This window comes from Papio anubis, chromosome 6 (genome assembly GCF_008728515.1).
Source record: "Papio anubis isolate 15944 chromosome 6, Panubis1.0, whole genome shotgun sequence".
Taxonomy (NCBI): domain Eukaryota; kingdom Metazoa; phylum Chordata; class Mammalia; order Primates; family Cercopithecidae; genus Papio; species Papio anubis.
Genome location: NC_044981.1, coordinates 29,670,190 through 29,689,978, shown reverse-complemented (window position 1 = coordinate 29,689,978; position 19,789 = coordinate 29,670,190). Strand labels below are relative to the sequence as shown.

The 19,789-nt window shown below is 47.4% G+C and overlaps 4 protein-coding genes across 12 annotated transcripts in view; 2 read left to right on the top strand and 2 right to left on the bottom strand.

The window, feature by feature from the left end:
- The first annotated feature begins 1,274 nt into the window (after positions 1-1,274).
- On the top strand, positions 1,275-7,052 carry RNF39 (ring finger protein 39). Its single transcript, XM_003897282.5, has 4 exons — positions 1,275-2,104; positions 3,844-3,866; positions 4,074-4,165; positions 5,635-7,052. Exons 1-4 carry the CDS (start codon positions 1,538-1,540, stop codon positions 6,213-6,215), a joined length of 1,263 nt encoding a protein of 420 aa, XP_003897331.2. The 5' UTR covers positions 1,275-1,537; the 3' UTR covers positions 6,216-7,052.
- Positions 6,989-10,226, bottom strand: PPP1R11 (protein phosphatase 1 regulatory inhibitor subunit 11). Of its 3 annotated transcripts, none has more exons than XM_003897284.4 (3): positions 9,835-10,226; positions 8,618-8,726; positions 6,989-8,212 (listed from the first exon to the last, which is right to left on the bottom strand). In XM_003897284.4, the coding sequence occupies exons 1-3, from the start codon at positions 9,901-9,903 to the stop codon at positions 8,010-8,012; spliced, it is 381 nt and encodes a 126-aa protein (XP_003897333.1). In that variant the 5' UTR covers positions 9,904-10,226; the 3' UTR covers positions 6,989-8,009. The 3 variants fall into 3 exon arrangements, with proteins under 3 accessions (XP_003897333.1, XP_021792358.1, XP_009202965.1); XM_021936666.2 differs by having other exon boundaries at positions 10,091-10,216; XM_009204701.4 differs by having other exon boundaries at positions 10,082-10,158.
- Positions 10,227-12,402: 2,176 nt separating this feature from the next.
- On the bottom strand, positions 12,403-16,371 carry ZNRD1 (zinc ribbon domain containing 1). Of its 6 annotated transcripts, none has more exons than XR_004184534.1 (6): positions 16,217-16,352; positions 15,946-16,100; positions 15,599-15,699; positions 15,282-15,391; positions 13,452-13,551; positions 12,403-12,637 (listed from the first exon to the last, which is right to left on the bottom strand). XR_004184534.1 is itself a non-coding variant. In XM_009204699.4 (5 exons), exons 2-5 carry the CDS (start codon positions 16,088-16,090, stop codon positions 12,613-12,615), a joined length of 381 nt encoding a protein of 126 aa, XP_009202963.1. In that variant the 5' UTR covers positions 16,091-16,100; positions 16,217-16,352; the 3' UTR covers positions 12,403-12,612. The 6 variants fall into 6 exon arrangements, 3 of the variants coding, with proteins under 3 accessions (XP_009202963.1, XP_003897332.1, XP_009202962.1); XR_004184533.1 differs by having other exon boundaries at positions 16,226-16,343; XR_004184535.1 differs by having other exon boundaries at positions 16,300-16,316.
- Positions 16,372-16,439: 68 nt separating this feature from the next.
- The window catches only part of LOC101016898 (putative uncharacterized protein ZNRD1-AS1), a 29,899-nt gene continuing 26,549 nt past the window's right edge, over positions 16,440-19,789 (top strand). The window contains exons 1-2 of one of the 2 annotated variants that reach the window (XR_004184532.1): positions 16,440-16,878; positions 19,563-19,638. Coding sequence is in view for 1 of the 2 variants with exons in the window: in XM_003897285.5 (XP_003897334.2) it covers positions 19,141-19,385; positions 19,563-19,638 (321 nt within the window). In the remaining variant the exon portion in view is untranslated. The other variant, XM_003897285.5, reaches the window with a different exon arrangement.

Here is a 19,789-nt window from a genome sequence, read left to right as displayed (position 1 = left end):
AGTCACAACTGTAGTCTTATGCTTGGATTTCTGTGTGTTTTATGAGCACTGAGCTGGGAGGGTTGTTCCAAGATGAATGTACGTGTGTTTGTTTGTGTAGGTTTATCAGGGTGTCATATTTGAGTGTCTCCCTGATAAGTATGGGGGAGGGGGAAGAAGGGTGCCTGGAGGGGGTGCCTAATAAAGTCCTGCTGCTCCATAAAGACTTACTGCTGTTATACTCTTGTTCTTTTAATAATAAAACTAATGATAGAGTATCTGTCTCTTTGCCTGTTTTCTTTGAGCATGTCCATCTGTTCCTAAATAATACTGAACATTTATCCCAGTGATATTCAATGTGTATGAGGCTATTCATACACATTATATTTAGCTGTGATGTTTGTATTACGTGAATGCTTCTGTCTGCAATTTGGGCATCTGGACATTGATGGATGCAGACACATGTTATATAACAGTGTGAGTGATCATAGTTGTAGACAGTTGGATGTTTACTTATGTGCACACCCCCATGAGTATCCAGTCAGCTAGGCCTGGCATTGGAAGGGTAGAGAAGCTAGGAAGAGGAGGGAGCAGGGAGGAAGAAGAGAGGTTGGGAGAGGAGCAGGTAAGGAGAAAGAGAGATGAAGGTGAGGAATGAAGGCACAAAGGAACACCAGAAAAATATCAGGAAGCAGGAGGGGTCCCAGGGATCTGTAACTGAAAAAGGCAGGGTTGAGTCACAGCAAGAACACAAGTCAGAAGACCAGGGTAGGGCTCCACTTCTGGTCATTCCCTTGCTATGTGACCTTGGCTATTCCAACTCTCTGGGCCTCTGTGAACTACCAGAGTTGAAATAGATAATACCGGGTACATTCCAAAGAAGGAAGGAAAGAGAGAACTGGAAATAAAAACACACACAGGGAAAAACAGAGAGAAAGAACCAGAAAGAGAGACTCACGAAGAAATTAAGGAGAGGCCCTGGGAGCTGGCCAGAGGTAGAGTTGCGAGAGCTCTGCCCCGACTCCCTGAGGCCGGAGTGTGGGTGCCTGTTCCCCACCCCTTACTCCAGAACTTCAGAGTGCCCTTAAGCCCTTAATAGGTAAGGAAGGAAGATGGAAAGGCGAGAGGCACCGGGAATGAAAACCACACATCAACACTCAGAGGCTTGCCAAAGCCACACAAACCAGGATCTCTACTTCCGGCCCCCAGCCCCCAGATGTAGGTGTGCCAGCCACCTGGAATGAATCACACCTTGGCAATGTGGGCGCACATGCCAAGAGTGAGTCTGGGCACCCGGCCCATGCGCGTACCACAGGCCGAGGGGAAGGTAAAATTGGGGCTCTTCGGGGGTTCACAGGGGGCTACCCTCCCCACACAGGGTTACCCCGCTCCAGACCGCCCTCTAGTGACCACCTCCTAGGCTCGGGGACCCAGGTGTGCTATTCTCCCCTCCCTGCTCCCCCAAACCTTACCCGGGAAGCGGGAGAACCAGATGAGGCATTACGCAAGGCCTGGTGTTTACCTCCCGTGGGAGCCTCCTCCCTCCCTATAAAGCCTGATGTCGTGGAGAGATTTGCCGAGACTAAGACTCTGGTTGAAGACAGAGGCAATCCCAGGAGAGGGGCGGAAAGCGGCAAAAGTTAATGCGGGAGTCGGAGAGAAGGGCATCTACACAGCAAGCAGCAGGGGCGGCCCGCCATCTGCGCGCTCGAAGGCGGTCGCGGTGGTCGCGCAAGGGGCGGCGTCCAGATCCCGACTTTCCATGGATGCGCCCGAGCTGGGCCCGGGGCTGGTGGAGCGTCTGGAGCAGCTGGCGACGTGTCCTCTGTGCGGGGGCTCCTTCGAGGACCCGGTGCTTCTGGCGTGCGAGCACAGCTTCTGCCGCGCGTGTCTGGCCCGCCGCTGGGGGACCCCGCCGGCGACCGACACCGAGGCTTCCCCCACCGCCTGCCCCTGCTGCGGCCTGCCGTGTCCCCGCCGCAGCCTGAGGTCTAATGTGCGGCTGGCAGTGGAGGTGCGAATCAGCCGTGAGCTGCGAGAGAAGCTGGCTGAGCCTGGGGCCCGTGCGGGGAGACGCCGAGGGGGGCGCATCCCCACCATGGGCTGCCTGGACCCGCCCGGAGAGGTGAGGTTGGGCGCGCGTCGTGGAGTTGTTGGTGGAAGCCGGAGGTTCATGGGTTCCCCGGGGAAGCCGGGAATGGCAAGTCTGGAGCCGGAGGCCCTGTGGAAGTTCAGGCAAAGGATGGGGTGGGCAGAGAAAAGCAAAGGATGAGGGGGCGAGGGCTGACCCTGGGTCCTCAAGGTGAGAGGCGCCCGGAAGGACGATGGATGGAGTTGACACTTGGTCCACAGGGGAGGAGGCTGGACGGATGCCTGAGCCTTGTGAGAGGGGCTGGAGAGAAGAGAGTGGGGAGGCAGAGAAGGGGTACTGGATAGAACGCGCAGAGCCCTGGAGTCGCCGCGAAGGGCACGGGAACTGCACAAGTTTTGGCAGGGCAGCCGCAGGCGCCCGGGAGGAGAAGAGCTGGCGGAGGGGAGGGAGAGGCGGGCGAAAGTGGGAGCCGACCCAGGTGAGGGTGAGTAGGGGGCCTGGGAGGATGGTGGGCGAGGGCAGAACCTGCATAGAGGAGCGGGAGCAGGAGACTGGGCTGGCGGAGAAAAAACTAGGGAGGAGGGGACTGACAAGAGGATGGAGGAAGGGAGCAAGGGGTTGGGGCAAATCCAAACGTCCCCGTAGGGTCGTGGGGGTTGGTCCCAGACTCCGGCTCAAGCTAAGCTGTGTGTTGTTTGTTATTGTTATTTCGGCTCCTCCCAAGGCCCCAGGCAGGAGCGGCCACGGGTGGAGGCGAGGTGCGGGAGAACGGCCGCCGGGGCCTCTGGCTCCTCTCCACATCCCAGTCTTACCACCCGTCTACCCCCGCGCCTCTCCTGGGCCCGGGCTCCTTGGCCACCAACCAACCCATTACCTTGCCCGACCCCCGGGCGTCTGGGACTCCTGACTGGCTTCTCCCCAGCAGCCAAGCTGGTCTTGGGTTTTGCTTCTGCCCTTTGAAGTCTTCATAGACCTAATTAGTCTGGGTGTAATTGGCAGAATTAGGCAAATTGTTTCTCTCTCCCTCTCTCCACCATATCGGCCTGCTCCAGACATCAGCACTAGACAGTGAAGTGGAGGGGTCGGGATCCCAGTGTTTGGAGGGGAGCATCCAGCGCCCTCTCCTGGCTCCCATAGTGCTCTATGGATCTGCTGGGCCTTTGGGACACATTCAAGTCTAGCTGCCTCCCTGGCCAGGGTCCAGAGACACAAAGCAAAGGGCCCAATAAACGCCACTGGGCTTTTATTGCAAGAGGGGAAGCAGCTTTATTGTAAGGCTTTTATATACCAACTCTTAGCCCGAGGGCTCTGGGTGTGTGTTCGGTCTGTGTGATGGACGGCAGAAGGGACAGATGGTTTTCTGGGATGCACTGGGAACGATGGATAAGGATGGGGCCACTGAAAGAGACAGAATGGGACTGAGGAGGCAGCAGAGGAAGGCAAGGGCTCTGGGGACAAGAAACAGTCATGGACAAGCCTGGGAACAGAGAATTGAGAACCTTTGGGGAGTGGAAAGGGGGAGGACAGTGGAGATGGAGTTAGGAGGATGAGGGAAAAGTGATGGGGTGAGAGGAAGAAGGGATCATGAAAGGTGAAGGAGGAGAATGAGAGGAAAAGGAGCACAGGGGGTAAGGAGGTGAGATCACTCTGAAAGGTGAGGAGGGACACTGCCAACTCAGACAGAGCTCACCTGAGGAGGGGGGAGATAGGGAGGGATGCCCCAGGGAATGAAGCCCAGAGCTCACATCCATGTTTGTTTCTGCCCATCCTAGGATATGAGGAAGACATGGAGACGGTGAGTTCCACTTTTCTGTTCCTTCCTTTTCACACGAGCTGCCATAGCCATCACGTTCTCACTGGGCCCACACTTTTGTTGCCATTAATAGGCAGGTTTTCTGGGGTACAGCCTCATCCCTTCTCCCTCCAGAGATGTGAATGGGGTATGCGTGGGGGCATTAGCAGCAGAGGGCTGATTTCCTGACCCTTCCCCTCATCTGTCTAGATTTGAAGTCCCAACACCTAAGTCATCTAAATCAGAGGATGATCTCCCTGAAGATTATCCAGTGGTCAAAAACATGCTTCATAGACTGACAGGTAAGGAAAGAAGAAGGGAGGGAAGGGAATTGAATGACAGTCTGTGTTAGATTTTCTTCCTTTTAGCCCTAAAAAGTGATCAGGTCCTTTTTGATGTCTGCATTAGTTTCCTAGTACTGCTGTAATGAAGCACCACAAAGTAGGTGGCTTAAACAACAGATATCTATCTCAAAGTTCAGGAGGTAGAAGTCTGAAATGAAGGTGTCAGCAGTGTTGGTTCCTTCTGAGGGCCATGAGACAGAATCTGTTCCATTCCTGTCTCCTAGCCTCTGGTAGCCTCACATGTTCTTTGGGTGATAGGTCTGCACATTTTCTTTTGTATGCATTTGTCTCTGTGTCCAAATTTCCTCTTTTTATAAGTCAGCAATCTGGATTACAGCCCACCCTAATGACCTTCATTTTAACTTGATTACCTCTGTAAAGATCCTGTTTCAAAGTAAGGTCATATTCTTTGAAAGGAGGTTTGGAGGACTTCAACCTATCTTTGTGTGTGTGTGGAGTGGGGGAGGGCACAGTTCAGCCTATAACAATGTCTATCCTCGATTCCTCATATTCCAGCCATTTTCCCTCTTCCTTTTTCATACATTCAAACAACAGATCCCTGAAGGTTAGGTGCCTCTCAGAAATCTCTGCTTCCACCACCTCTCATCACTCCTCTCTGGAAGGGGACCCCAGCATCTCCTTGACCCTTCTTTCCTCACTCACTCCCAAGAAGAAGGGTGCCTCTACCCTTCTTTAAACTGCCTAGAGAAGATGGTCCACCCTCCTGGTCATCCACCATCTTGCCCAGTCCAGATTGCTTCCGGCACCCCTAATCCAGAAATCTTTCTTCAAAGCACCTCATACATATAAGACCAATGGTTCTTTCTTTCTGGTCTCTGGCTATCACCACCTGCTCTCCTCCTCTGCCCCACACCCTCTACAGAAATAGGCCTGTCCACCCACCCCCATTCCTGTGGGTGGGTGGGCTGGTTTCTCAGGATACCTTGGATTCCTCCCTGTGCCCCTCCCATCACTTGAGGTTCCAGTATCAGTATGGCTTTCTCTTTAGATGAACATTCCCCATTTGGCTGACCCAGCTCCCATGCCCCACCCCAGATGCTGCAGATTGAGGTATCAGTCCTTACTCCTCCCTCCAAGTCAGATCAGCCTCACTCTTCCTCCCCCAACCCCACAAACCGGACAACCTCTCCTTTGATCTTCCTGCTGTGCTCCCTGCCCTGGACCAGTATGATGCTTCCCCAGGTCCAGTTCTACAGAAGTGGTGCATCAGTACAAGGTCCGATATTGCCCAGGCCTGCTCTTCACATGCCTTGCTCCTTTTTGGTCCTGCAGCCGCCTTTTGAGCTGTTGTGGGGTCACTAGCACTCAGTCTTTTACGTGATCTCCGTTGACTATTCTCCACCCTACCCTGCCTGTGATATAGAAAACTCTCTCATGAGGTCCTCTCCCTGCCTCCCGCTCTCCAGCCGACCTGACCCTGGACCCTGGGACCGCACACCGCCGCCTGCTCATCTCCGCCGACCGCCGCAGCGTTCAACTGGCCCCACCAGGGACGCCCGCGCCCCCTGACGGCCCCAAGCGCTTCGATCAGCTCCCGGCTGTGCTGGGCGCGCAGGGCTTCGGGGCCGGCCGCCACTGCTGGGAGGTGGAGACTGCGGACGCTGCCTCCTGCAGAGACTCTTCTGGGGAGGATGAGGACGACGAGGAGAGCCACTATGCAGTGGGCGCGGCCGGGGAATCCGTGCAACGCAAGGGCTGCGTGAGGCTGTGCCCTGCGGGGGCCGTGTGGGCCGTGGAGGGCCGCGGCGGCCGCCTGTGGGCCCTCACGGCACCCGAGCCCACCCTGCTGGGCGGAGCCGAGCCCCCGCCGCGGCGTATTCGCGTGGACCTGGACTGGGAGCGGGGCCGCGTAGCCTTCTACGACGGCCGCTCACTGGACCTGCTTTATGCCTTCCAGGCGTCCGCCCCCCTGGGGGAGCGCATCTTCCCGCTGTTCTGCACCTGCGACCCTCGTGCTCCGCTCCGCATTGTACCAGCGGAAAGCTGAGTCCAACTAGAAGTTTGGCCCGGCCACTGGCCCTGCAGCTGCTTCTTTTTGGCGTGGAATTCCCCACTCATTTCTGCGAACACATTCACACACCCATTGCAGGAGTATTAATCCCAACCCACATTTCCCCCCCAAAAAATGAGATCTCACCTGGTCTCCACGTTTCCGCGTCCCTGCTCAAAATCAAACTCATTCCTGCTTTCTGGCTCTCAGAATCTTCTCTTCCCTACAGCTGCTACAGTACTTCCTGACTTCTCCCATTCAAACCACTCTAGGCCTGCAATGGGGAACAAGCCCTCCCCATCAGTAATGGTAAAGTGACCATGTTTCCTACACAGAGGCTCTGCTGGTCAAATACTTGACTCCCACTCTTGCCTCTCCTAGCTCCAAAGAAGGGCTCAGGGCCTTCCCCACAGATCTAAGGACTGGGCTACCCTGCCTGTCCACTGAGGTTCCTCCTAAAACAAGAGGCTTGACTGTGGTCTGGGCCCTGTGGCCCTCTGGGAAGCTTCGTACCCCTTTTGGGGGATCTCGGGGTGGGGAGGGACAAGCTAGTTCCCCAACCTCCTATGACTGCTTTCTATGCTCACAGCCTTTTTTCCATAAGAACCTTCTTGAAACTTCTCCCTGCACATACTCACAGAAAGGAGCCAATGGTGCTACTTCCCCTCTCTCCTCCTCAACCTGGGAATACTTCAGATATCTCCAAACTCATCCTTGTGTATAGTCTCACACCCTTCCCCATATGTATAAATGGGCCCATATTTAACACATTTTGTGATTTTGGGTTATTTATTTTGTGCATCTGTGGCAATAAATGAGATCTCAGCGGTGGTATGGATTTGACTGATCTCTGCAACTGTGTATGGCAAAAGGACTGGAAAATGAAAACCAAATCCCAGTAAGGGGTAGAGAGGGCCAAGAGAACTGAACATCTGGGCTGGCAGAGAAATCAAAGTCTAGGAATTAAGAGGTAAGAGTGTAGCACAGGGGATATACCCCAATCTCTTTGCTCCTTCCCTCTTCCTTCCTATCCTAGAGACTCAGGTCCCTGGGACTATATTGGATCTGTCTCTGAAGCTGAAAAACAAAAGGCGGAGGAGATAGTTGGCTCTAAGTGACCAATCTCAGCCATCTTTGTCAGAAATCCTAAATCACAGGAGAAGGGTGGGAAGAAAGGATATGATTATTTCCTGTTCTATTTTCCATAAGAGGTGAGAATGACAAGGACCTCTTTTCTAACTCCTCTTCAGGGCGTGAGGAGGGTTAGCAGGAGGAGAAGGGCTGGGAGCCCTGAGGTCTCCTGTAAGACCTCATATCTCACAGTCAAGGACTAAGAATTAGGATTAAATATTTTAGTAGGATAGCTCTAAACCAGGATTAGCAAGCAAAGCTAGGGTGTAAATTCCTGGAATCTGACTGGGACCCTGGCAGTGAAAGCTGGGACTGTTGAAAACCCAATTTAAGTGTTTGCTACTCATGTAGCGTGCAGGGCCAAGATAACTAGATCCCAGGACAGGCAGTTTGGCAGTGAGAACAAAAGGAAGAGACTGGGACCAAGCTGACTAGATCCTTTGAGAGAGAAGGGTGGGTATTGGGAGGAAAAATGAGGACTGGGGGAACCCAGGAGGCTGGGTTGGAATAGCAGCAAGTCATAATTCCAGGATCTCTGTTCACCCTCCTCTTCCTCTTTCCTCTATCAGGCAGAAGAGAGGGAAGGAAGGGGCTGGAGAAGTAGCCACATGAATACATTCAGGGCCAGACAGACACAGGAATGGTGGAGGAGAGAGGAATTTAGTGCTGCATTGGTCCTGGTGGGGGCTGGGAAGGGTCAGGAGGCTGGGGAGGGGTGGTGGGGGTCGGTCCTAGGGTTGCACGACGCCGTCCTTTGCGGTGGCCACGTACACAGTGTGTATGACCACAGCCCTCTTCTTCCTCCTCATCACTTTCCGTGGAGCTCTCGCCAAAGGCCCGAGGTTTCTCATAAATACAGCAGCCTAGATTTAGAGGGAGGAGCCCAGTTAAAGAGGAGGAAGGGTAAGATGTATAGTCAGATCCATTCCCACTCAAACTCAGTGAAAATTCCTATTTTCTCCTACGTTCCAGGATCCACCTTCCCCAGGCCCACCCTCTGGGACTCAGGCCCCACTCCTCTTGTCCTCTTAGAGAGCCATGAATTCAAAGCCCTACTTCTCCCACCTTTGATACTTCTTGTCATCAGACCTAGGCAATTCCAGTTCTAGCCCTTTCCTACCTCTTTCCCTGATACCACAGAACCACCAAAAAAGTGACAAAACCATGAGCATCTGGGGGCTTCTGGAAAGCCAGTGGATATGAGCAGATACAAGATACGCTGAAGGGAGCCAGAACTCCAGGGCTACTGCGGGCCAACAATTACTCACATTTTGATGAGCGGCGGCCCATGTGTTCATTGTCCACGGTGTCACTTGTCCATTCCACCTTTTTCTCTGGCTTCCGTTTCCGAAGTTTGATGGTAAGGCTCCGGTTCTCCTAGAAGGTTAAGGATGAGCGTACCTATCTAGTCCCCTCCTACTAACCTTTCCCACTCCCTCCCAGGGAACCTCCTCTCTTATCTTCTTCAGCTCAATCAGTACCACAAGACATAGCACCAGGGGAGTTGCGAGAAGATAAAACAGAACAGGTCTTTGACCTCAGACAGTCCCTTGAGGAATAAGTATTATTTCCTGTTCTTATATCACCAGTATAAGAGAAGGCACAATTCCTGACCTAGGGAAGGTTCCAGCAACTCTTCAAAGGAAAATATAATCCTCGCTGTTTCTCCGTCTTCCTCCCCACATCATCCTTGGTAGTATTAATACATGAAAATTACTTTTCAGTCCCCAGCACCTAATCTTTGATCTCCCTTTTTCCAGATCCCTTCTTCTTTTTCCCATTAAACAAACAAACAAAACCTCTCTCATTCTCAAGCTCCAGCTCTCTCTACCTCTTATCCACCTATTCTCTGGCATCCTGGCATCTCTAGTAGCAAGTATTATTAATCTATTAATTACCAAGCTCCCTTTAATCCAAGAGTATTAAGCCCAACACAATCTTCTCCCTTTGAAGGCAACTTAACATGTTTTTGGAAAAATACTTCTTGTTTCTCCATTTACATCTTTGCTCTCTGATTTCTCAAAATGCCTCTTTTCATCTCCTTTTCTTGTTTCCTCATTCCTGCTACTTCCTTTTACATTCATCCATTCAATAAATATTTATTTAAATATAAGCATGGATAATATTGATAAGTTGGCCTCCAACCATGCTTTCTTACACTACCTTTGACTTCCTCCCAACATCTTCCTGGCTCCTTAATCCTCAATTTCCCATTCGTTCATTACTTATACACATAACCACCCCAAGCAGCAACACCTATATCCTAACTGTACCTCCCTATTACATGATCCTTGACCAGCCTCCTGCACCATCTCTGCCACTCTAAATAGCTCCAATACCTTCCGATTCTCCCAGCCCTAGATATTCAACCCCACACCTCCCATATTCCCAGGCCCAGTTCCTCCAACAACTCTTCTAATCCCTGTCCCCTCCCTCCCAGTATCTCCCAGACCCCTAAACAGCACCGCCCCCCCGCCTTTCTCACGGGCTCGGTTGTCACGGTAACCGTTGTCTCAGTGACGGTCTCGCTCAGCCCAGCCCCTGCCTCGGCCATGGCTAAGGCTCAGGAGAGGGAGGAGAGGAGGAAAGGGGATGGGATGAGACACCCTTCCCTTTTTCTGTCTCTGAGGTCTAAGAGAAGCGGTATCGGATTCAGAGTGGTAGCCAGAATCCTCCACCTTCTTTTTTCCCCCCTCCTCCTGGGCCTCCGTTTCTCCACCCCTGGGGATAACCTGACCAACCCCACTTCCGGCTCGCCGCTTCCGGGTGTGACGCATGCTGCTGTCCCCCTTTTTCCCTTCCGCGGCACCAAATTCGTCAAAGCGCAGGCGTCGCTGGATTAGTTCCGCCGTAACGTGACGGCGCGCAGGCGCTGAAAGAAAAAGAAACAAATTTGGCGGAAGGGGTGTCGCTGCGGGTGTGGGAGGCGGAGGGAGACTCAAGGGCAGCACGCGTACTCACAGCCTAGCGGAAGCAGAAGGGGCGCCCAGATGAGTAGGGCCGGGCCAGACGCTGCAGAGTGGGTGTGGCGAGGGCGGAGTTGTGTGCACCAAGCTGAGTCCTGCTGCAGATTTCCATTTACCTTGTCTGGGTAGCTGGACCGGCGAGGAAACTTAAGGAGCAATAGTAATAAGCCTACGGCGGCCTATTTCCCTTTCCTTGTTTGGTCTGGGTTTCTCTAATGAAAACGGGATGTGGGAGCAGTTGGAAACACACTTAAGAGTCAAGCGATGTGGTTCTAGCCCTCGCCTTGTGCCTGTAGGTGTTTAAGCAATTCAGTTTAGTGCACGTTCAGCGTGGGTTTTTTTTCAGTCACTGTGCTAAGCCTTGAAGATGGAGGCGCGTAAGATGCTCAGACCTTGCCTTTTAGCGCCCAGTCTAGTAGAAAAGATAGGCATGCTGAAAACTAACAAAAATATGAAACATTGGGGCATTAACAAATGCCAAGTCGGATTTGTAAATCTGAATGTAGTTACATACTGCCAACATATTCATTCTCTCTGGGGTGATGAGTATGATGAGGCAGATAAATGGTCGTAAATTGCAGTATAGGCCATTTTATAAAAATATATGCAGGTTTCTTAGAGAGCAAAAGAAAGTGGTAAAACAAGAACCAGGAAGGCCAAGTAGGTTTTTTTAGAAGAGCAGCTTAAAAAGTTGTAGATGTGTGCACTACAGGAAATGGAGTTTTGTACCGCTTGAATCTGAGGAAGTGCCAGATGAGGCTTGACAGGTAGGCAGTGGTTATATGGAAGGACCTGTATGCTTTGCTAAGAAATTGAGCTTAATCCAATCACTGTTATGGGCCAGAGAAAGGCTTAAAGTAGGGTGAAAACGTGAACAGGTGTGTTTCAGATTTCAGGCGTGGGTCAGGAAAGTCAACTGCCAGAACAGTTGAAATGTACAATGGGGAAGACTGCACTGCCCATTCTCCAGGTTGCTGTGGGGGTCAAACAAGATAGCTATGTTTGAGAGCTCTGAATAAGTATATGAAGGGCCTCACAATTATATGGTAATTACTACAGTAACCCCTTGATCACAATTTAAGCCAAGGAATGCAGGACCTGAGTATGTATTTGTTCCTCTTGAAAGTTTTTGGTTCAAACAGAAAAAAGCAAGATATAGTTCAGCATGTCTAGTATAGTCCATTTAAAAAAACCAAACGCATATATAGCAACACACATATACAGAGCCACATATATATTCACAAGCACAGATATACAGTACCATTTGCTTATCTCTGTGGAGTAGGATTCCTTGTGACTTTACTTTTTTCTTTCTATCTTTCTATGTAAGAATCTATTATAATAGATATACAATTGATCCTTGAACAACATGGGGGTAAGGGGTGCTGACCCTCTGAACAGCCAAAAGTCCATATATAACTTTTTTGACTCCCCCAAAACTTAACTACTATTGACCAGATGCCTTACCAATAACATAAACAGTTGATTAACACATATTTTGTATGTTATATGTATTATATACTGCAATCTTACAATCAAGTAAGCTAGAGAAAACATTAAGAAAATCATAAGGAAAAGAAAATATATTTACTCTTCATTAAGTAGAAGTTGATCACATTTTTATGTTGAGTAGGCTCAGGAAGAGGAAAAGGAGGGCTTAAATGTGCTGCTATCTTATGGGTATCAGAAGTGGAAGAAAATCCACATATATGTAGAATCAAGCAGTTCAAACCTGTGGTGTTCAAGGGTCAACTGTATATTGTATTTATCTCAATAGTAATAAAATACCTATAGTGATCACTTAGTATCAGTTTTTTTGCTGTCCAAATTTATATGCTAAAGAGATCTGGTTAAAATTTCTGTTAAATGTCTCACTATCCAAATCCCTAGTTTTTCTTAACCTAAACTCAGGAAGCAAATAGATTTAAATAGTATGGCAATACTTACAATTGCTTTTTGTTTATATTAGCCTCATTCCTGACTCTACTTTTTTGTCCTTATTTTTCCATCTTTTCTTTTTCATGTATCTCTGTAAACTCATTTAAATTCCTTTTGGAATAAGACAGATTATAAGTAACATACATATGTCAGGGTCTTTTAGGAAAATATAACTTTAATAAGGAAATTCAATTAAGGGTAGGAGTACTCCAGGAACAATGGTAATCCCCACATGATGATCTGACTCTCTTCTAGGAGCAACACATTGCAACCAGATGGGATGGACAAGGCATCTAAAAACCCAGTATCCTTCACCTTCCAAAAGGAGGGAGGGACTGTTGAGTTGCCCAGGAAAAAGGTCAAGAGTCTTCCTTCTCCTGGAACCTATGAGGAAAGAAAGGACTTGTTATATTCACCAAAAGATGAGTTTCTAGTAGTATAAGATAAGATATGCAATCAAATAACCTAGGAAGGACTTTTATTTATGACATCATTGAGGACTGGCTCCCCTAAACAAGCCTCCAATTCTAATTCCAAGACAACTAAAAATTCTGGGATTAAAAATATATCCAATGAATTATAATCTCAAAGCAAAGATTTCTTAGGACACAGAAAGCACTAGCTGTAAAAGAAAAAAAAAAAAAGGATAAGCTGGACCTTATAAAAACTTAAAACTTCTGCTCATTTAAAGAGGGTTAAGAAAATAAATAGGCAAGCCACAGGCTGGGAAAAAATTCTTCTTCTTTTAATTTTTTTAATTTTTTTTTTGGTAAAATGACAATCAGTGATAGGAAAAAAATACTTTTAAAAGATATATCTGACTATGAATATTTTTAATCTTTTGATGAGATGGCAAGAAAGTAAAGGCAGTCTTCATACTGGTTAAAAGTTCTGTAAAACCAGAAATCCAGACAGTGAAGTTAAAACTGATGTCCCTATGAAATGTGACAGTGACACTATGGTGCCCTTTATACTGTTGCAACAGTCACTGGAAGCATAGGAAATGAGGGACAAAATGTGTAAGGTTGATAGGAGATCCTGTGCATAAATTTGGGAACTGCAAAAGGCTGCCCTTTTTTGTAAAAGTGAACAACAAAAGAAAAAATTCAACTCTATAGAAGGGGAATTTGACTGTCTCAGTAGGTAGAAAGAGAGAAAACTCTTTCCTGAGAATTTCTAGCCATAAGCTAGCCCTTACATGGATTTGCAGCTCAAATTCATACTATCTGTGTGCTCCAAAAAACATGAAGCCAAGAATTTATTTAAAGTAATTCCAGCTTGATAGTGCTTCAAGGCACCTAGAAAAGAAACACAAATGCTGAGAATACAGCACTTACCCAAGGCCTCAAAGAATTCCTACAGTTCAAGTTCTAAAAAACTCAAATTTATTGTCAAAAATTACAAAACAAAGAAAAAAGCACTATGAGAGAGACAGCAGAAACAGACAGCAGCATCAGACACACAAAATCCATGGATATCAGAATTATGAGACATAGAATATAATAACTAATATTTTATATATTTAAAGACTAGTAAAAGGAACAATTTAAAATATGATTAAGGAACTGAGAATTATTTAAAAATTGAGATTTGAAAAGTAATTAAATAGAACTCAAAATAATAACAATAGTAAAAAATAATAATACTTGAAATAAACTGAAGACAGAACTAGTGACATGGAAGAGGAACCTGAAGAAATTACTCAGAAGGTGGCATAAAGAGAAAAGCGATTGAAAATATGAAAAGAGGGCGAGAGAAATGGAGGACAGAAGAGAGAAATCTCATTCTAGTAACTAATTAGAGGTCCAGAATGTGAGGACTGAGAACATGGGGGAAAGAGAATATTAAAAGAGATGATGGCTGATAATTTTCCAAGGTTGATGAAAAAAAAATCCACTCTAGGCTGGGCGCAGTGGCTCACGCCTGTAATCCCAGCACTTTGGGAGGCCAAGGCGGGTGGATCACGAGGTCAGGAGATCGAGATCATCCTGGCTAACACAGTGAAATCTCGTCTCTACTAAAAAACACAAAAAATTAGCCGGGCGTGGTGGGGGGCACCTGTAGTCCCAGCTATTCAGGAGGCTGAGGCAGGAGAATGGCGTGAACCCGGGAGACGGAGCTTGCAGTGAGCCGAGAACACACCACTGCACTCCAGCCTGGGAGACAGAGCGAGACTCCGTCTCAAAAAAAAAACAAAACAAAAAACAACAATGCACTCTCAGTTTCAGAAAGTCCAACAAATCCCAAACAGAATAAAAGAAAATCACATTTTGATATACTATAGTGACTGCAGAACACCAAAGACAAAGATGAGGTCTTAAAAGCATTCAGAAAGCCCATGTTCTCTAAATCATGTGTGACTAATTCTCTCCAAAGTAAAGCTACCTTGACTGCGGTTGAAGACTGCAGTATAAGATGCTGACCACTAAACAATACTTGCTTCTTATGGTTTTTTTTCTTCATTTCCTTTTAAATATCCTAAAAGAAGGTCAGGCAGGGTGGCTCATGCCTGTAATCCCCAGCACTTTGGGATGCTGAGGTGGGTTGATTGAGCTCAGGAGTTCAAGACCAGCCTGGGAAACATAGAGAAACCCTATCTCTACTAAAAATACAAAAAACAAACAAACAAAAAAGCCAGGCATGGTGGCACGTGCCTGTGGTCCCAAAGCTACTTTGGAGGCTGAGGTGGGAGGATTACCTGAGCCCAGGAGGCAGAGGTTGCAGTGAGCCAAGATTGCCTCACTGCACTCCAGGCTAGGTGACAGAGCGACACCCTGTCCATAGAAAAACAAAAAACAAACAAAAAACAACAAAAAAAAACGTAAAAGGTTTATTTCACTGGTTATAAAAAGGGTTAAAAAAGTGTAATTTTAAAAAATAAAAACTACAAATCTCCCTATTACCAGAACTGCACAGAAATAAGGGATGGGACGAAAGGAAACAGCCGTTTAGTACAAAAAAATAAATCACTGGATTTGTTTATTAGTTAGCAAACAGACTGAGCAAAGGGAGGGGAAAGGATACCCACTTGCAGTTGGTACAGGTGTAGAAGACAGTTTGCCCTTCATCGGCTGAACGCATCTGTCTGGTGTGGTATGCCATTCCTTCATGACCACATCGAGGGCAGCGCCTGTCAACCTGGGAAGAAACTGGTGGGTTATGGAGGCCTGGTCATATCATACCCTTACTTCCCACAGGAATCAGGCGATCACGCCTCTCAAACATCGATGCTTTACATCTTTTCCCACTTGGAATTGGGCACAAAACTCTCCAGATCTCTGCAATCACTCCTCCATTTCTTTCCTACCCACCTTATGGAGCCAGTTCTTGATCTCATTAACTTACCACAGGTCCCTGGCACTCAGGCCCTTCCTCCACCGACATAGGCATGGCTGTCCCCAGTTGGTGGAACACAACTGAAGTCTTCACAACCTTCCCCTCAAAGTCTGCACAGGCAAGTAAGACGGGTTATGGAGACAACCTGAGGGAGCTGACACCGGAAACTTCCCCTCTCCCCTGGCTGGTTAGGCCAGGAGGCCCTATATCCTTTCCCTCAGTTTTCATCGCTGGACCAAATGTGCAACTGCCTGATGTCCTGCTCTAGGATCCCCTCCTCAACCCAACCGATCTTGAGTTCCCCAAGCTTCCGATCCTGGGCCCTCCGCCAGGACCCCTGCGTACAAGCCTCTCACCCCGAACGTTGATGTTGAAGCCACAGCGAGTACAGGTGACCGTATCCTGAGCCCCGGGCAGAGGCAGGACCGAGCCGCAATCTGAACAGAAATCCAAGTCCGACTGAAAGCTGGAGCAAGTACCGGCGAGGTCCATGACAGACATGCAGTCGGGTCTGAGGAGGGAGTTAGAAGTTTATTAACAAAAGAGAGAAGAGTTCCTGCCCCAGAGGTGGTAACTATTGCGTCCCAGGACGTAGGAGTATATAACCCGAGTCCTCCTCCCACGCACGCTTCCTGCCTCTGCGACCAAGGAGCCGAAACGCCCGGAACTCCCAGACAGCGTCGGGTACTAAAAGGACTTGGAACCCTTTCCTGGGGCCGGCGAGAGGAGCTGGCCAACTCCGTGGGCTAGAGCGCCAGCTCTGCGCCCGCGGCGGGGCAGCGAGCTAGAGCCGGCTAGAGCGTCACGCTTTTTTTACGCTGACGATTGGCTGTGACGTCATAATTAATTGCGAACCGTGTCTCGGAAGCCTTAGAGATGGAGAGTCACCTCTTCTAAGGGAGGTTGCGGCTCAACTTTCAGGCTGGTACTGAGACGTTGAGCACCAAATTGGTAACCAGTGCTGCGCTTCCAGCAAATTTTCCCACCAGCACCGAATCCTGGGATATTTATTCTCTTTTTCACATCCTACGGGAACCCAATCGCGGGGGAATATCCTCCTGAAAACCGTACTTTGCTGAATAATGACTTCTTTGGATTAGAGAACTACAACTCCCCTGGGTCCTGAGCTGGTATTTCCCTTTTGCGGCTGCACAGTAGTTAAAAACAAAGCTAAGTGTTCTGGCATGTATAGTTCTCGCGTTCCTTGGGTCCCGCTGGCGAGCGTGGGCTTTCTGCAGAGCGCAGCCGGCCTGTGTGCTTTGCGGACGGTTCACCGCGCTTGGAAAGGGGTGAGTCGGCTTCTTGAGGGACAGCAAGTGGTGAGGGTGAAGGCAGGAGGAATCCTTAGTCCCACGGGACGAAAGGAAGCAGGGATGAAGTGGGACACTTGAGAAGGGGCTCAGGACTTTGGAGGTGGTAGAACAGAAGAGCTTGGGGCTTCCCCTCCTTCGACTCCTGCCAGATAAGTGAGGCTAGCAGTAGTCAAGAAGCTCATTAAGTAGGATTTCATAAGACTTAGGTCGAGTTTGGCTTTTAGTTGTGCCTGCCGCTTATCGAACTCTTAATTCATTATTCGTTATCCATTAAGTGGACAGCTGACATTTCCCTTTTCTTTTATAAAACATGGGAATAAGTTTCTTTCGGAAATCTTGCTATTTTCATTACTCTGTAACTTATATTCGAAGTAGAAACTTTCCCTGAAGGGGCAGCTTGTCGTTGTTTACTAGTTTCCTGCTAGTCCTCCCACCACCACCCACTCTGATAGCTGTGCTAAGTTCCTTCATATGAAAGTTCTGGAGCCATCACTATTTTGTCCTGTGAAGGACACAAGCTGTAGTCTTTTCGCTGGGAGAGGCTCCCATCTGCCTTTCTCTGTGATAATGGAGAGAACACCATAGTTAAAGGGTTAAAACTCAGCAAACTGCTGAAGAGTGACAAGCCCTATCACTTAACTGTGAAATTGCTTGTTATTCTGTCTGACAAAGGGAGATGTGTTGTTGAGCTGATTGTCGTAGACAGTTTTTATTCTCACTTATCTGTGTGTCTCCTTTGAAAATGGAACTTGAAATTCTACCCTTCTCAATTTTCTCTTTTTAATTTGAAAAACACTCACCCAACATCCCCTGTGAGTTGCAGTAAAGAACAAAGCATTGAAAGGCATATCCTTTTCCCAACAAAAGCTCACAATCTATTCAATAAAGTATTTATTGAGCAACTATGCCAGGTTTTGAGCTGAGGCTGAACCTGCAAAGTTGAAATCTGTGTTCTTTGACCTCAAGGAACATGAATGAATAATTAGAATACAATAAAAGTGTGCCAGGAGGTACAAAATGTGAGAGCCCAGAACATACATATAAAGCAAACATATCTGTAAACTTCAAGGAAGACTGGGAAATGATTTAATAAAAAGATAGATACAATGTTATGGCAGATATTTAAAAAGATGCTCAGATATTATGTGTCAAGGATCATCAGCAATCAACAAATCATTAATTTTGAGAATTTGGGATCACAGACTCTAATGTTAAGTACTGTGCTAGAAGCCATGTACAGAGAAGTAAAAGTAAGGTGATCGTATGTTTAAAATCTCAAAATAAGCTTACATAGACAAATAAGAATGTTCCTAAGAGGTCAATGAGACCAAATATTTGATATCAGATCCTTTCCAACAATATAGAGGCATATTTGTAGATGTAAATTACAGTTTTCATTCCTTATGAGCCTAAATGTCAGCACCAAAATGTTAAAAGTGATATATGAATACAGATATCACAGTGTAAACCATGATTAATTTTCAAATGAGTTGTAGAATTAAAATATGTCAAGTATTTAGAGGAAGGGAAAATCACTGTGACAGAGTAGACCAGAAAGACTTTATAGTCAGGAGCTTGACCTGTGAAGGACAGATAGAATTTATTGAGAACTTACCAAATGAGTTGTAGAATTAAAATATGTCAAGTATTTAGAGGAAAGGAAAATGACTGTGACAGAGTAGACCAGAAAGACTTTATAGTCAGGAACTTGACCTGTGAAGGACAGATAGAATTTATTGAGAACTTACCAAGTTCTTTACATCTAATTCATATTTGTTCTTTATAACCCTGAGAGGCAGATTTTTGTCTTACATCTCCATTTTATAGATGAGAAAGCTGACAGAAGTTACTTGCCCTGAGTCACACACCTAGGAAGTGGTGGAATTAGGATTCAGATCTAGCCGTGTCAGACTGTAAAGCCCATCCTTTGAACTGTAAATGGTATAAAAGGCATAGAGAGGAAATGCCAGACATCCTCAGGGGCTTAAATACGACCTCACAGTAAACTCAGGCTAGACCAGGGATGACACATAAAGGTTGATAGTTTTCATTTGTGTTGCCATCAGCCTCCTCTATAAATAAACCCAGAGTAATCACAAATTCCCATCCTGAGGGGTTCAACAGGGAATAGTCTCATAATAGATTTAGAGTGAAGGATGATTGGCATTGTAAGGCAGGCAAGCAGAGGGCTGAGCAATCAAATAAAAAAATTTCAGAACAAAAGATTAGAGGGCAGAAATGCTGTATGTGCTGATAGAGGCAGAGAGGGCCCGGATCAAGAAACTGCAGGAAGAGAAAACTAGAAACCTAGAATCATCTAGAAAACTAGAACCTAGAATCGTCTCAGAACACAGAGGAGGCTTGAGGACTGAGCAGACTGACATAGATGTACTTGGACAACACCTCACCAAGGAGCATGTCTCTTCCCACTCACAATCCCCAATACGAGATTCACAGTGGTTCACGCTGAGTCCACAGGAAAAGTATGCTTGTTCATATGAAAGGAAAGATCCTCTTATTAAAAGAGCATTCATTATTTTCTACCATAGGAATGCAGTGGTTTCCCATGCGGGAAATGGCCCTGCTGTAGTCCTGCCTATTAGCAGGTTTGTTCTGACACCTCCTACATTTGAATCTACCTTTGCTTTTTTATCTTTCAGATTGGCCTGGGGTACATCATCTAAAGATCCTAGGATTGCTGCAGGTCAGCAGTCTCCACTGGAAAAAAAGATCTTGGTAAGTAAATTATCTTCACATCATACAGTTTGGAACTACACAGAGAAGGAATCTTAGGTTTAAAATCCTTCTGCCCAAGTGACACATTCAGGTAGTATGTCTACACTGGCAAATGTTACCCAGCTATATCCACAGTTGCAAAACAAAGTAT